Source organism: Nothoprocta perdicaria, unplaced genomic scaffold (genome assembly GCF_003342845.1).
Source record: "Nothoprocta perdicaria isolate Ctin4 unplaced genomic scaffold, notPer1 scaffold_127, whole genome shotgun sequence".
NCBI classification, from domain to species: Eukaryota; Metazoa; Chordata; class Aves; order Tinamiformes; family Tinamidae; genus Nothoprocta; species Nothoprocta perdicaria.
Window position 1 is genome coordinate 1178927 of NW_020454394.1, and position 17537 is coordinate 1196463.

Below are 17537 nucleotides of genomic sequence, written 5' to 3' on the forward strand. Positions count from 1 at the left end.
TTTCTTTCCTTTCTTTCTTTCTTTCCTTTCTTTCTTTCTTTCTTTCCTTTCTTTCTTTCTTTCCTTTCTTTCTTTCCTTTCTTTCTTTCTTTCTTTCTTTCTTTCTTTCTTTCTTTCTTCCGACCCATTATTATTTCATTTGTTGCCTTTATTTGCCTTACTGAGGAATACAGAGTTCTTACTACTAGTGAGACTAAGAGTGCCAAGCAACGTGCCCTTTGTCACACGCTTAATGAATATATCTCTGAAAGGTGGAAGGTTTTGATCTCATCTTTAAACCTTCCCTCTTCCCAAGAGTGAGATGTCTCACTTCAGTAGTTTCCTGCTCTGCTTTCCAAATCAACTTGTTCTGGGCTTGTTGAGCAGGAGCTACACATACTCGTCAAATCCCAATTCTCCATTTGCTATATGGGGAATTCCCAGCCCTGAGGGCTTAAATGACTTCAATATAAATGGGTTCCTACAGTTCCTTGCTCACAAGACAAGGAAACCTTTTCAGGGTTTTGTACTTCATGCAGTAAAATTTGATTTGTATTATGTGCAGTGAAAATGAACGGTAATAATACTCTGCTGTAGGAGCGGATAATGTATTTGCCAGACCATTATTCAGACTGCTTGGGTGGGTTCTGGTTTGAGATCAAGTCACCTACTTCAACATTTCTACATGTGAGATATGTGCTTCAAATCCTGCTACAGCTGATGATAATCCAGGGCTCACTTTGGTTAATGATACACTGATGCTTAGCACTGCTTTAGTCATCCTGCCGTGTCCTCTGGGTCTCAATCTTCTTTCTGCTCTAGGGCTGCACAGCCCCAAGGCTTATCGACCAGCTGTTCTGGGTGTCACATGTGCTCTAGAGCTTCTCAAATGTCACTGGACTCTATGTGAGGGCAACTGAATGCAGCCCCAAGTCAACACAGACAGCGATGTCTGGAGAGTTATTGACATCACCAGGATGTGTAGACTTTAGTTACCTAAACATATGCGTTTAGTACCACACCAAGGTGTCCAGAATATCCACATGGAGCTGGCAAGTGTAACAAAACAGCTGTAGAGACCTTCCTTCTGAAGTGGCAGATGGAGGCCAAGCAGGGCGTTGGACCTTGACCTTGGACCATGTCAAATAGCACTAGATACCTGTGCTTAGGCAACTTGATCATACTCTGATCCTTATTCAGACCTTTACCTTTATGGCAGAGTTTAGGCTGCTTGAGGGGACATTGCATCACTGTCTCTGTTGACTGTACTAATTACATCTCTGGTCACTGAAATAGAAGCTTAGAAACCAACTCACATGTAGATACCTGCAGTATTCTAATCTCCCACTGAATCTCACCCTTTCTCCCAGGAGTAGCTAGGAACTCATAGGAAAGCAGGGCTATAGTAATGGTAGAGAGGAAGAAGTCCTTTCCTAAACTAGAAAAAATAGTCTTGCTGAGGTTCCTGAGACCACTGTGATGGGCACAAAGTTAAGGTCTAGATGAGCGTCTCCACAGTGCAGCATCATTAGAGGCAGAAGAGCTGGCATGTCCACCTAGCACTGAGCTATGGGCAGCATAACACCGTTGTGTAGGTTGAGTGCTTAAGCCTGCCTTGAGCATGTGTTATTAACTCCAGTAAATCATTATGCTGCTCTGGATATCTCTCTTCCAGCTCTATGCTTGGAGCTACTTGCCAGAACCAGTTTGAGAGTTATTGGTGTTCAAGGCAATCTGAGCACATCATCCTGCCTTGCTTCTCCCATGACTCCTTACAGCCACTCTTAACAGACCATTCCTGTTGCAGTTAAGAAGATGGAAACTCTGGGGAATCCAACTCAAAAGCCAGGCATAAATTAAAGATATTTTGAGCTATTATTGCCATAAGTGGCTTAAGTGCCTCCAGACAAGCTCAATCTCACATAAGAGTCTTCAGCTTACAACACTAAAAGAACGAATTGTTCCTGGGGCACTGACACTCTTGACGAATATTTGTCTCTGTAATATGCAAGGTGAAGATGTCTCAGAGAAGAATACCTTTGTTTTGGTGCCAGCCTCTAATACTTCTTGTTAATGACATCCAGATTGCAGAGGCTGCACCAGTGGAGTTTTTATCAAAAACTCACTTTGCATGAAAAGTCATTATTCATAAGAACTAATTCTAGCGTCTTGAAATTTCCTGTTATTCCAGTTGCACCATTTCTTAATTTTATTCAGCATCATTGTTGAGCTCAGCTTTCTACTGATGATGAGGTAATTTTGATATCTGTTCAGCTGAAAAACATATAAAACATAAAAAGAGCAAGCGACCTCACTGGATTCCCAGCAGATGGGTTTTGGAGCTGCCTGGGTCACATAAGGGGTTACTAATGCCTAGGGAACTAAAATTCTGATCTCATGCATACCTGATATAGAGAAGATTAAGTTAATAGACGCAAAAAATAGAAGATCACGTTCCAACACTGGAAAGGAGCCTGGGGCCAGGGTATGCTCTGCTTCAGCCCCCGATTATTTATATTCAGCACATCCTGCCTCTTCTGTATTCGCCCGAGCACATTTTGCACTCAGTTTTCTTCTGGTTCTTTCATTGATAGAACAGAATTATTGGTTTATTGTTACTGCTATTTATAAACAATGAGTATCTGAAGAAAACTCTTGTGTCTTGCTCCTTTCTGGAGCTCTTTGCTGCTGAGTTGATGTTTAATTTCAAGTACATGAGCATGAAGTTATTTATATGATATTTACATGGAAGAATTAAACAGGGACAATGCAATGCATGCTGATCTAGAAGAAGTTTCCATCATCATCCTGAGCCACACACTGGGGAAAGTTTGGCAGGTATCTAGCCTCCCTTAGCATGACCCAGGATTTTAAGAGAAAAAGTGAGAACTAAATTACCTGTTTGGAATTGAAAGGAGAATTAGTGAAGGTAAAATGTGAATACTGGGATTACTCCGAATGTTGCAGTTGAACACTGGAAAAATAAGCCCTAAATTATCCCTTCATGTTGCTTTTTTCTTATTTTATTCTTTATTCCCCATGCTGATGTGTCCTTGGAGGCAGTGCAGTTTTGTGAGGGCACGAGTGTCAGACGGCATGAGGGTCTGTTTCCAAAATGAGAAAAAACACATATGTTCACCCATATAAATATAAATAGCTCTTGGATGACTTCCCAAACCATATATCTCTTCTGAGTGTGATCTGACTGCTTATGTCTTTGAGCTCTTACTGATTTTTTCTCCTCTATTCTCACTATAAATTTGTATGTAAAACTTCCCTCAAGATCTCCTGCATTGCAAATTGTACACTGACCACACAAACAGGTTATTTAGTCTTTTGTGTCACCTCCTGAAATATAATGGGGATTTACATGGGTATGCTTTCTGTTCTTGTTGAGGAAAAGGAGTTCCTTGCATTCCCATTGTGCTTTCTGATGGTTTCCAGAAGTGAATTCTGGCAACATCTTTCTCCTATACTTCCACCTGTGTCCTCCTTATCTGCATCCTATTCATTTTCAAGGAAAGACTGAGGAGAAGAGGTTGCTGATTGAAAAAAAGTAGCTTAATAATTCTGGAAAGCTTTGATTGGGTGACACTGCAAGAAGATGATGACAATAAATAGCTGACTGAAGCTCCCAAAGGACAGCAGAGGATTTTTTTCAAATTGAAGACAGAAAGTTTATTTTTGCATATCTAAAGAAAATCAGCAGAACCTCTCATAGTGAGGTCGTTTTCTTCACACAGAAATCTCCCAGCAGATGGAAATGAATTCAGTGGGATTTTCATACTCTAAGAATTAAATAAAAGCTTAATATGGACTTTGGAAGTTGTCCAAGTCTCTGGAAGTCCAGCAGAATTTCCTCCAACCATAAATTGCCAGGGGGTTATTGCTGGAGCTTTCCCATCCCTTACTGCAAAGCCAGTGTAGGCTCAGTATTGCTAACATTTCTGTATCTTCCAAAACCTTATTTTAAACTAGTGAACCACAAGTAGCCTACATTTTGATTTGCAGCCTTTCTTCATGCCAGAATGCCCTGGGGGTGACCACCAGTGATAGAATCATAGAATTGTTGTGTTTGGAAAAGACCTTCAAGATCATCAAGTCCAACTGTAAACCCTTCAATTTTAACCCTGGCTCACTTCAGACCTGTTTGCATGAGACATATAAAGATGCCTCCAGAGCAGGTAACTGTCCAAGGTAATTAGCAGGGAGTACTCACTTCTTAAGTGCTCCCATTTGTCACTCCGAATGCAGAGAAAGCATCCTGGGCATAAAGTCCGGTGGTGATGGTGTCACAAAAGAACGAGTTGGTTTGCCGTTGCTAATGGTCTCAGCACCTTCTGGAATAAAGCTCCTGAAAGCTGCCTTTGATGGCTTACCCATTCCCAATTGTTTTGCACCAGCAAGGTGGGAGCCGGACCTGAAGAGCCTGTTTTCTTTGTTGTGCCACGGATGTTGGATGTCCTTCTGCATGATACTGGATGTCCTCGTGCATGAGGAGCCCCAGCGCCGGGCTCAGCCAACCTGCCAGCTCCCATTCATTGACTTTGAGATCTCCACCAGCTTCCTCCTTGTGTTTCCTCACCACAGATCTACCCAGGACCCTTCGGGGGCTCTGGCTGGGGTATGTGTCCCCGTGCAGGGTTGCAGAAGAGGTGAGCTGTCCCCTTCGGGCTCTGTGCTGCTCGGCAGCTTGCCTCTACGTTTTGCTGCCATGAGAATCTATAAATCACAGCAGCCCTGACTTGCACCCTTGTACCTTTGCCAAGATAATTAGTTCACTGCACATTATTTCTCTCTCCACTCTGCATGTACAGTGCTGTCTGGTCACGGAGCGGGGCAGGAACATGCTTAACAAGGAGTGCTTTATCCGAGCACTTTGATTTTCTTTAAGGAAAGTGCTGAGGAAGGCAAGAAATTGATGAAGGGCTGTCAGGCTTCTTATGTTGAGTCCACCAAACCCCGCAGGGAAGAACGGCAGGAGCGATTGCTCAGCATGTCTTGGGAAGAGACCGTCTTCCTCTAGCCTGAATCACCACTGTCACCGTGACTATTGCAGCTCTGGTGCTGTCAGCCCTAGGCACTCCAAAACCATCAATGAGCTGCCCCAGATCTTGAGCGTTATGGAAAGGACAAAGGTGAAATTCACTTCGTTTGTGTTCGCCCCAAACTGTGGCATCTAAGCTCTGATATTTTTCCTATGAAGGCAAGTAATGCCAGTGTTGTTCAAGGATACTGCAGAACTAGATCCAGGGTCTAGGTCAAGTTTCTGTATCAACATTATCAACTTCTTTTCCTCCATCAGTCAGATGGATATAAGGATTTGGTTACATGCACAAAATTTTAATTGGCCTTTCTCATTCCTTGCTTGCACCTCTGGGTTTCATGCAGGAATACCTTCATCAAGAACCTACCTGCTAAGTATGCATGCAGGCTTGCTTTGGATGTGAACGCTTGCCTAGTAAGACATTGTCTGCTTTACTTTTGATGAGGGCAGCTGTACAGTGGACTGGCTGTGATGGAGCTCATCTGCTTTGAAAGACAGACAGGTTTCAGATTCAGTTGAAATGTGGTGGTTTCATTATAATGCTACAGATTTCAGTTGAGGTCTTGCAGGTCACTATTGATCTGACAGAGATCAGTGTCTCACTCAGGATTTGAATTATTTATCAAGCACATTGACTCTTCAGAGCTAACAAAACATCGCTCCTTTACCCTGAGGTATTGACTTGGTTCAAATAACCTTCAGGGCAGCAGGCTGGCTTTAAGTTATAAATAACTTGACTATTTAATTTCTGACTTCTTTTTTTTTGTCTGTTGGTGCTACAGCATAATGCTAAATCTTCGTTTAGTTTTTAATGGCTGTTTCTTTCCAATTAAATACTTTATTGAAGTTGATTGACTCAAGGTTTAAGGAAACTGTAGCAAAAAGATCATTTCAATATCAGGGAAGTATGTGGAAGAACAATTTATATCATAGACTAGAGATAAGGGAGAAAAAATGGGATATCTCTTTATAGAAATAATAGAGAAGAAAGGCCTGTGTAACCTTGAGTGGGATGGTTTGTTCAAAACTTGGACCAGCCTTCGAGGTAAATCTGACATTCTGCAGATGTCCTGCTTGTGCTGGGGCTAGGTTTTCTGAAGTCAGATTATAAATACTTAGGACCGCGGTTATGGTTAACCTTAGGCAAGATAGGCAATACAGGAACAACAAAATGACTTCTAGAAGTAAGGGAGGAAGATCCCCCAAAGCAGTGTTAGGTCTGTGGGCTACCTGTGCACCCTGTGCTACAGAAGTTGAGAGATTCTTCCAAACATTCTCTTCCTGGAGCTTTGGGAAGCAGAGACTGGTATGGTCTGTAGATGAGTCCTGCTGTCTGAGTGATAGCTCGGCTTGGCTCTTTGCCATGCTTTACACCAGCATCTTCCTCCACCAACCTCATCCTGGAGAAGAGGTCCATGCAGATGGCAGGTCACATCTACAGCAAGGATAACAACAGCAGGAAGGTGTCCTCTCTTTAGGCAGTGACATGGTTGGAGTATGACTGGAGTTGGCATGAAGAGGATCAGCAGGCTGGGATACCATGATCTCCCTCTGCGTACACTGTTGAGAAGCTTAGAGCTGGGCATGGGCTTGCAAGTTTCCTCTTAGTCAGGACTAAGTTTTTCTGACATCAGAAATACACTGGTCATCATTTTATCCTTTATTTTTGTCTGGTGTAACCATTGAGCCATTAGAGAAGATGTGACAATTGCTAATTCATAAAGGTGAGAGGTGCCACACTGGGCACATCAGTTACCTCTCGCATAAAAACTGGCTGTGGACAGAGAGAAGGCCGGTAAGCTGTAGTTGGAGTAGATTGGTGTGATCCTATAGAAGTGTATATATTTGCTTATATTTTGAATATATCTTCCCTTGCCCACTCCAGCATTGCTCTTAAGGACAGGAGGCCTTTTTTTTTTTTTTTTTTGTGTGTGTGTGTGTGTGCTTTGCCGTGGATGTGTCCAGAGTTCCAACAGCATGACAAAATAAAGGAAGCTGTTCTTCAACAGTTTTCAGGATCAGAAGTTTTCTTTCCTACAACCCAAAAGACCAAAAGAAGCAGATTAGGTTGCTCAATGAACCTTCCTTCACAGCTAGGGTGCCTTGCACAACACAGAGACCCCTGGATGTGCTCAAAGCCTGTTGTGCTGCTATGCCTGTGGTTGTGTAAGTGATATTCACCTCTGATGTGTCCCTGGTTCTAGGGCATTGTGGTGCCTGTTGGTCTATGGAGCTACTGCATTGTCTCTCCACAGTCTGAGAGAAAACAAGGCCAACCTAGGTGGCTTGTGTAAGGTGCCAGATCAGAACAATCAAGAAGGACAACCTGAGTAGCTAAACTAGTGTGAATAAGACTTGCAGATGTGCAAAGACTGTGCTTAAAGGAATGGAGATGATTGACTCTCTCTAAATGCTGAGTGTAGCCCATGAAAGAGCCTTATACTGCACGTGTAGGAGAAGATATGAGGACTCGTGACTATACCACTGCCTAAACACTTGCATCAAGACTCTCAGATGCATGCAGAGAATGGTTATGCTATCCGTGTGTGTCTGAGTATAGGGCCAGCTTCACTAGGGTTTCCATGTCAAATTCCTTTGGATAGGCCAGTTTGTCCAAGATGGTGCTGATCTTAAAAACATGGCTTTACCTATTCTTGAACAGACATCTCTTAGGTGGTATTTACCTACTTAACTTTAAGTCTTAAACACGAGTTTCTCCTTCGCTCTCTTTTTCACCTTCTCATTGGAGACAGGTCAGAGTGTCACATGTCTCTTTGTGTTCTTGATTAGGCTCTGTGGATATCCCCCCTTCTACGATGAAAATGACTCCAAACTCTTTGAGCAGATCCTTAAGGCAGAGTACGAGTTTGATTCTCCGTATTGGGATGACATCTCTGAGTCTGGTAAGAAGCTGCTGCTAATTTAATTGCAACAGCCATACATGCATTTGTACCTGTTACAGATATCCTTTGTCATGCATGAAAATGAACCATCCATTTAATGTGTAATTTCCTTTAACTGAAGATCACTAGGAATGTGCGTTTCACTTGGCTCAAATAGTTATGGGAGGTTGTTTTTTCAGGAGAGCAAATTAAGTACCATTTACTCCAATCATGCACAAAGCTCTAAAGCGCAGCTGGAACAAAAGATTAAGACAGCAGAATTATCCTTCAGCCCCAAGAAGACAAAGCAGTTCAGTTTTTCCTTCACATTCAAATAAAATGCAGATGCTTTATGTGTCACTAATAATAGAACACAAGCTATTTCAGGTCTGTTAACAAAACTGTGCTGCTGGTCCGAAGTGAGCCAGCAATAGATAGGGGAAAGACAATCCCAAGAAATTAATGGCTTCCAAATGAGGGGGAAAGGTTAAACAGCAGGGGGAAAATACTACCAAGTGTCTGAGAAAGGAAGGAATTTTGTCCTGTTTTCGGAGCACAGATGCTGATTTAGTAACTGTGAGCGCTGCTTGCGTGGTCTCATCAAGACAGCTTCCTCCCCAGTCCAGAGCCATTTAACTCATTAGCACCTGGCTTTGCCCGTTCTAATAACTCTAGCAGAGAGACAGACACACTGCCAGGCTGTGCTCTGTAGCCTTCAACAGGTCACAAAAGTGTGGTGTTCTTGCTCCATCCAAAAATGGGGAAATGTCTGCCATTTCACAGAGGAGATGAAATGAATTCATTCTCTGGAATGAGATGAAATTCTCTGATGTGAAAATATCCCTAGAGGGACAGTTTTCAGATTCATTAATGCTGTTAATTAAGGCAGGAGAGATTTAAAAACAGCTGCTTTCTTTTAAAGTTGACCGTATTCTGTGATTTTCTAATAGAACAACATTTCAGGCTGCTTACATCTGTGATCCAGATACGCCTGGGATGGACTTCTTAAAAATATATGTGGTGAGAGTTTTTTTTAAGTCTGTCAGGATTTTGAGAGAAAATATGAAGGTCTCCTGGCAGAGCCCTTTGCATTTCTGGGGGAATGTTCATCACCTAAAGCAGCATGAGGAATTTCAGGCCATATTTGGCTTTGCTGGGCCCCTTTAACTATTCTCTCCTGAATCTACTGGATGCACTCCATGCTGTGATCAGCCTCCCCTCCATTCTAATGCTGACCAAAACCACACTACTTTGTGCCCAAGGGAGTCCATTTTCCTCTGTAACTTGATTTTTTAAACATGCAATATGCTCTCCCAGCTCCTTGTATGTTCAGCTCCTTGAAGTGAACAACAGGAGACTCCTATTGCAGATTTTCTCCAGGCATTTCCAACTAATTTCATAAGCCTCTTCTGCAGAAATAATTTTGTATTTCATTTCTTTATTTATTACAGCTAAAGACTTTATTCGGAATTTGATGGAGAAAGACCCTAATAAAAGATATACCTGTGAGCAAGCAGCAAGACACCCTTGGTAAGCAACTATCACTGCTGTGTGAAACCCTCGTGACAATGAGCATCATTCACCTTCATGGGTGGAAATAGATTTTCTGCTATGTAGTATGCTACTTTCTACTAAATAATTCTGTGTTCTTATTCCTACAATCCATATACTTGTCCACCAGGCATGAGTCTTCAATCTCATGAACAAATCTGTTGAGTCTCTGTATAAAGATATAGGGAAATGCTGCACCATGTTGGCCATAGTGCTAGAAGGGGATGCACAAACATTTGGAATATGGATTTTTGACCAAAAGCTTAGGTAGGAATCAATGGATGTGTGAAAAATTGGGTATCTACTTGGACTTAAAGCACTTAAATACTCTTGTGAAGTAAGAAGTCCTTGTCTTCATTTCACATATATTGGTGGTCTGCTTCTTCCCTCCAGGCCCTTCAGGAACTTAGTTGATATTTGCCGTGAGGACCTGGTCCTGCTTTTTTCCCATTCTTGTCAAATGGACGACATAGGACCCTCTAGAAAGGATTATGCTGATCTTGGGTCTGTGGCAATGCTCTCTCTCTGCAGCGAGAGCTTACATCTCTGTTTAGTGCTTTAAATTGTACGATGCTTTACAGATGGATGTCTTGGCTAACATTACTCCAGGCTTACATAGGTAAAACAGCAGAATGGCTCCTATACTCTTGACCAGTCCCGAGTGGCTGAATGTCACCCTATGGTGCTAACTGCACCCAAAATGGACTTGGATATAAGTTTTTTTGGGGTATGCTGCATTATGTACAAAGCAAGTTATTATTTTTGGACATTGTGGTTATAATAGTTGCAAAAGAAAGGAGTCAATTACATAATATTTTCAGCCAAGGCATTGGCATTAGGCTGTGTTTTTATGTTATCATAATTACCGCAACTGTCATTCCTTTTTGCAGATTCTGGAGGGCTGGCTGAATAAGAGCATTAGTCTCTGAGTTTCCCAGTGAAATTAAATTCTTCCTCCGTGTACTTAGTCATTTGTAAAAGCCACTGAGCCAGTGTTTTAACTAGTTTGATGACTTGATGCACTGCAAAGCTGTCCTGGTAATGGAATTTGAGTCTATTGATTAGTGTTGAGTAGTATAATTGAGTGTAAAAGCATGGGCATAAAGGTCATTGGTGGGTTTTAAGGCAGCAATACTTTCTGCTGGTAGCTGAAGACATGAATTCAGGAGACAGATAGAGGCTACATCTCTGAGGTTGGGGAACTCTTCTAGCTGGGACTCTGCTCATTGCTGATGCCCCAGGCGATGTGGATTTGGGCACTGTCCTCTACCTTCACAGCGCTAGAAGAGCAGAACTGGGATAGTAATCCCGGTATTTAGCTTAATATTGTGTTAAATTTTATATAAAGTAAAGCCTGTAACCGGTAGCTGTAGAGGAAATATTTCACTTTGCCTTCAAGGAGTTTTTGACTCTGTCTCTGACACTTGCTGGTTTGTTTCATCTCACTGCAGCTTTTCAGACAGAATGGAAAGAAAATCCTTTCAAAGCTTTTTAGAGAAGAAAGATGCTGATAACATTTTACCAATATGCAGGATGGTGAATTACCCCTGTCATTACCTAACAATTTAACACTCATGAAACAATTCAGTAAGTTGTGACCACAAAAGTTGTAGAAACACTGTGAAATGGCACTAATTTCTTCATTGGGGATGATGTGCCAATGCCAGATTGCAGATTTTCAAGGCAGTTCAAATAGATTAAGATTGAGGCTCAGCTCTTACAATTAAAAGAAAAGTTTTAGCAAAGGCTTGAGATGTAGAAAACAACACAAATCATATAGAAAACAAGATTATTGCCCTTTGTCCTTGAGGTACTGCCAAGGAGAAACATTTTACAGGTGGTTATTAGCTAGATGAGGGGCTGCCATGAATACAAGCGAGAGATGGGGAGAAGGTCCATGTCCTCCCTTTGTCCAGTGTCCCATCAGTAAGTGTGTTTCCCATCAATAACTCAGTTGTCTATGTGACAAAAGGAAATTTGGGAAATGAAAGCTGGCTTCTGTGAGAGGAAAAAAATGCATTGTTTAAATGATACCAACCTGAGCCTCAGGAAATTAAACAAGTTACAAAAGTCAGTATTAGAAATACAGAATAAGCAACAGGAATGCAACTCCCAGCAGAGAATGAGGTGACCATTTGTATAACTGAAAGACAGATTTTCCAAAGCCTTGCATCCAAGATACACAAAGTGAACGCATCCAGCTCTTGGCCCAGCTGCATCTGTGTTGGTTGCTGGAGTGCAACAAAGAAACGTGGCACTTGTAGCACACACAGCTTCTGGGCCCTCCGAAAGGAACAAAATGATAAAAAGTGTTTTCATTCCTCTTTTTTTTTTTTTTTTTTTTTTTTTTTTGCTTCTCTTCGTTGCATGTCATGGCCAGAGGCCAGTGGAAACTCATGGGCTGTTCCACAGTTTGTGATATTTTCAACAGAATCCTATTTTCTGCTGAAAAAACAACCCCCAAAATAGGACTTGCACCCAGTTCTGTGGCAGGAGTCTTTCCGACAGGCTGTTTTTCCAGGCACTCACTGTTTGCAAGGCTACCTGCCTGCTGTGTAAAGCATGTCCTGGGAACAGCCTTAGAGATGTCCAACATGCAGGTGACACCACAGGAGGGAGGCTTTGAATATTCACCACGTTTCCCCTTTTCTGGGGACATTAGCTGCAGGTTGCAGCTGGCAGCACAGGCAGTGTGTGCTGGTGAGATGAAGAGCAGAGGGGCAGAGGTAAGATGAAGAGCAGAGGATACCATGAGAGCTAAGCACGGAGGTGCCACGAGATCTGGTTTCATCCTCACCCATGTGCTCACAAGTAAATGGCGTGATCTCTCATCCCCCTTTCCTCTGAAAAATTACCTGTAACGTAAGTGCTTTGGTTATCGACCTCTCCAGAGAGTGGTGCGGAGATTTTTCTGAGAATTTGGATCCTGTAGTGATAAATGGTAGTAAAATGCCTTTTCAGATAAACATCAAGGCTACTCACCCGGATATTATCTCTTATTTCAGACTTAATGATAAAATCTCCTTTTGCCAAGCCACTACTCAAGAGGCATTTTCCTTACAGATTGCTCATGCCAGAAAATAATGAGGATTCTTTTACTGCTTTTGTTTTTCTCATTCTACCATTATATCTATTGCAGTGGTGTCCTCGCCTTCCTTTTAAACAAGGCAAAGAGGGCTTTTTTCGGTGGCAGAAGAGCTCTGTGTTTCCTATCACTTTCTTTGCTCAACCAGCTGTATTTTAGCTTCCAGCCAGTCCAGGCAGGAGCTCCTGTATCTCCTGCTAGCATTCGATGTTGCAGCAGTCCAAAACAATGGTGCAGCTAGCAGAGAGAGGCTACCAAGGCTTTCATTAGGGGAACATCCCCTCTTGCCATTCCATATGACCACTCATCTCCCAGCATGTGTCCCCGCTGCAAATCCCATCTTCCAGTTTGTCTCCAGAGTGCTGCCTTCTCTGGATGTGATGAAAAGTGACAAGGCTATAACCCACAGGGAGATGGCACAAGATCTCCGTGGCACAAGGAGATCATCAGGTTTTAGGTGGTGCCACAGATGTTGTGCTTTTGGAGAGCATTTTTCCTTGGAGTGGTTCTTAATTGTATTTCATAAGAGATATTCTTTGTCTGCTAAATTGGTAGAAGAACATACAGGGAGAAGTATCTTTAAGCCATATAATTCATATGACGTGAAGTGCTAATTCCATGGAGTTCAATGAGAATTTTGCCACTGCCTCCTTTGGGAGTTAGGATTTGGTTTCTTATCTCCACAGCTGAATGCAGAGCATCTACTCAAGTAACTGGTGCTGTACAAGTGACAGATAAACAGTATAACAGATGAGGTGTCTCCATATAGTGACATTTTCCAGCTTTCCTCGTCTTATGAGATCTTTTCCTGAAGTGATAGATCTTTAGGATCAGCTACAAACAATCAAGAAGAAATTTATCCAAACCAGAATATTTACAAATACGTTTTAATTGGATTGTGACAAAAATATTTAATTAGGTAAGAGATGGCTGGCTGCCGTGAGATTTTGTTGTTTCACTGCAGCATTTGCAACTATCAAAATGATCCCAAAGTATATATTTGATTTTAATTATCATTTTTTTATTGAAGATTTTCAAAAAAGTAAGTTGGTCAGACTTGCAAGATCTGAATCTTGCAAGATGCCACATTTGTGCCTTTGTTGTTAGCAGCCTTTTGAATTTCAGGAAACCACTCGAGAATATCCACCTATTCACATGACTAAATGTTTGCACAGCATAATACCCTAAAAAAAGTAAATGCGTCTTTCCAGTGACCCATTTTTCTGTGCTGTATCTGCTCCCCACATGCCTGCATTTACGTGATGTTTTTCTATTTTTAATCAAATGGCCTTGGCAAGGGGATGGTATGTTAAAATTGGAGCTGGCAGAAAAGGAGGCTAATAATTGCAGTGAAGTATGGTAGCAAAAACAGTACAATATGTAAGACCTGTTGATATAGTGGTTATACCCCAGCCTTTACAGTCTGTATATTTACACAGATTTCTGCAGTTTAGCATGTAGGTGATTTGTGCTTTTCATCAGAACCACTCTTTATTTTATAGCAGATCTTTCACTTAGGCTTGCAGTGTTTATGCTGTGTTGTGAAGGTGCAATGTTCTGCTTGGTTGTTCCATTGTGACTTTTCACAAATGACATGAAGAACGAAGGTAACAAAAGAGGGGTATAATTTTGCTGCAGCCTGATACATTTTAGTGCTTCTTGAGGTCATATTGATGACAGCAATTAAGCTTATTAAATATACTGCCATGGCAGAATCCACATCCTGTTCTAAGCCAGTAGCTCAGTCTGCAGTGATTAAGAGCAAACTGTAGAAAACTGAGAACCTGGTTTTTTTCCAGCTGTAGGATGGGCTCCTTGTGAGGTCAAACTGAGACTTGCAGCTCCAGGATCACCCCAAATTCAACCTCCAGCCTTGGGTCAGAGGGAAATAAAAACATCCTGAAAGAGAGCAGAGGAGGTTAAGGGTACTGCAAGACTTGGAAGATGTGCCATGAATTTATTTGCTGTGTCACACATTTTTCCAGGTCACTGTACATGGTATTTAGAGCTGTGCACTGAAACCTGTTATGTCTTTAAAGATGACCAAGAACATCTATCCATGTCTCAGAGCGTAAGTTGAGATTGTATCATCACTCTGTATGGATGCAAAAATTGTATGGGAGAGGAGGAGGCTGCAGCAGCTAAATTAGACCCCTGTGTCAGGACATGTGGCATTGAACCTCACTTTTCTTCACTAATGGTAGACAGGGACATGTTGATGTCCATCCTAGGTCCTGGAGAAGGCCGTTCTCGATGCATCCCCGGATCTCAGCTCTCATATGAAAAGCTGGGAAGTCCATCCCTCCTTTTCAGAGATGTATAGAGGCTGCGTCTAGGGAACGCTGTGAGTTATTCACACATTTGTGGGTATCTGGGAGACTTGCAGGACACGGAGGGGTCATCACAGCCTAGCTCTCCCTCCCCACGTACGCCTAAGAATCACCAGGCTCTGATAAGGGCTGAGCCTCTGCAAATTGTGGCCGTGACCCTGAGTGTTTATTATGTGTGAGAGTGCACTAGCCAGATAATAATTTCCACCCAGGGTAAGGACATGGTTTATAAAGAGCTCAGTTCTGAGACATTGTTATTTGAAGTGTGAAAAGGGCTCCTTGAAGGGGACTGATGATGTTTACAGCACTAAATCAAACTCTTATCTAGTGCATCCCTGCACTCTGTTTATTTTGGAACATTACTGGTACTATATGTGTGTGTGTATTTATACACCCATGTGTGTGTATGTGTATATATAAATATACTTTCAGAAGAATTATGGTCCTTTAACATTATCCATTAGAGCTAACCCTATGTTTCCTGTTGTCATATTCGAGAGCCTCCCCAAGCCCTGTTTGGCCAGCACAACGTTTGGGTTGGCTGCCTACAGGGAGTGGAGGTTCAGAAAACAACACCAGATGAAAGACCCGGCCTGCCACTGCGGGCAGGGAGAAACCTGTGCCCACAGTGTGTTAGCACAGAGTCATCCACGAGGAAACTTCTTGTTTTCGTCTTTGTCGGAGGTTCCTTCTAAAGCTTAGAAGAGCTATAGATAGATAAATTGCTGTCATAGATCTAAATCCAGATAGAGAGGTAAAATAAATTAGATTATATGAAATAATATATGATCGTTAGATTAGATTCCTCTCGTATGCAGAGTCAGCTTTGTTACGGTTATCCAAGGGAAGTATCCCTGATAACTTCAATAGGAGTATATGTAAAGTGGAAGTATTTGCAAATAATGAAATTGTGGCTCTCGGTATCCAGCTCTACATGTTTGTGGGCCTCCTTAGCTCCCTCCACTGGCTCAAACGCTTGAAGACTTCACCTATTAATTTCTGAGAACTTCATTATACTCAATCTAACTCCTAAACTTCATGAAACCTTGTCAGCAGCTGCAAAATAAACTTCTACAGAGACATTTACTCTGAGACCTCTAATGAAACCCAGTCCTTAGATCCTTTCTATCTCTTAACATTTACGCTGAGACCGTTTTTGCAAGATACAATTTAGCATCCCATGTGATGTAGACACTTACATATTTGCAACTGAATGAATTACCCACTTCAACATAAAGTTCCCCAAACAGCTGCCAGGATGTAGGGATTTTCAAGCCCTGCAAAATAGTGACCAGACATAAAAGCCTACTTCCAGTTGTATGTGTGTGTGGTAGGTAAAACCTTATTGGACTAACTGGCACAGCTGGAAAAAAACAAGATTTCAGAAAATGACATTCAGTCCTGACATAGATAGCTTCAAAGTTAAATTCAAACTTAAGAACTATTGCTTAAGAGTTTAACTAGATAACACATAGGTCTGACCACTTCTAAAAGAGAAAAAAAGAGAAGATATCTGTCTCTCAAAGCAAGTGTGGCTAACTCCTGTAGAAGGGAATGCTGTGTAAGTTCAAGGGAGGGAGTAATAAAGTTAATTTTCTCCTTAAAGAAAAAAAGCAAGATATTTTATAGCCTGTGAACTTCGAGAATCATTTTCTCCAAGAAAATTGGAGAATGGTGGGAGGGAGATTATGCTACACTGTAAAACTAGTTTCTGTTAAATTTCATACATCACCTTCTCAGCACAGGAACTAAAGTTCATGATTAAAGACAAGATGATGCTCATAAAGTCCACATCAAATGTGTTTGTGTGCCCAAAAACTTGATCTGTTTTTTTTAAGCTCTACTTGATCTATTTTTTCAAGCTGTACTATTAGATCAGGAGCTGATCTAATAAAAGATATTATTTGTATTTGCTAACCTCCACTTCTCTTGCCTCCTTCCTTAAGCCACCAGAACACCACCAGAGAATGGGCAACCCCCCAAATTTTGGTGTTTCCTTAGGTATTTTACAGGAGTTTGAAGATCCTTCATGTGCAAAGTACAGTATAAATACAGAGTCCTCTTGTTACAGCACTGTTTCAGTGTTAACAGTTAACGTTTTGAAAGAGTGTTTGGTGGCCTGAGCTGCATTTTGGGCTGTGCTGTTGAGCATCACGTCATGTCTTCTAACATACTCTGCTGTACTAGCTTAGCCCTATTGTTGTTACTGTGCTCTGATTAGAAATTGTCATCTAAACCATTATTGGTTTTGTTTCTGAAGAGACCTTAGGTCTGGAATGATCCCCATCACTCTCATCTTCCAGGGCTTCACAAGGTGTCTGTCCTTGGGGCAGGACTTGTGAAGTGAATATGTCCTATTCTCCCTGCTTGAGAAACAGCAAGATCCTAAAGAACATTTTTCCAGCATTGCCAAAATTGCCTTACAAAGATATTGATAGTAGAAGCAGTTTGTAAACTATTGGAAATCTTATTGAAATCAGCACATCAAACCTTGCCATCATTTCAGAAAATGATCCCTAAATTCGAAATAAAAATATGTATAGCTTGTATATGATACATATCTCATGAAAAATTTCATTTAGCAAAAATGCACTTTCAAATCCTTGTGGAGACTGACAGGAAGGATCTTCTGGAAGAGTTGGCAGGGGTATCAAACCCCAAGA

At 41.7% G+C, this 17537-nt stretch overlaps 1 protein-coding gene across 1 annotated transcript in view; it reads left to right on the forward strand.

The window, feature by feature from the left end:
* Window positions 1-17537, forward strand: part of CAMK1D (calcium/calmodulin dependent protein kinase ID) — a 188227-nt gene that overhangs the window by 159163 nt on the left and 11527 nt on the right. The window contains exons 7-8 of the mRNA XM_026033280.1: window positions 7817-7929; window positions 9360-9438. Coding sequence (XP_025889065.1) covers window positions 7817-7929; window positions 9360-9438 — 192 coding nt within the window. The remainder of the gene's footprint in view (window positions 1-7816; window positions 7930-9359; window positions 9439-17537) is intronic.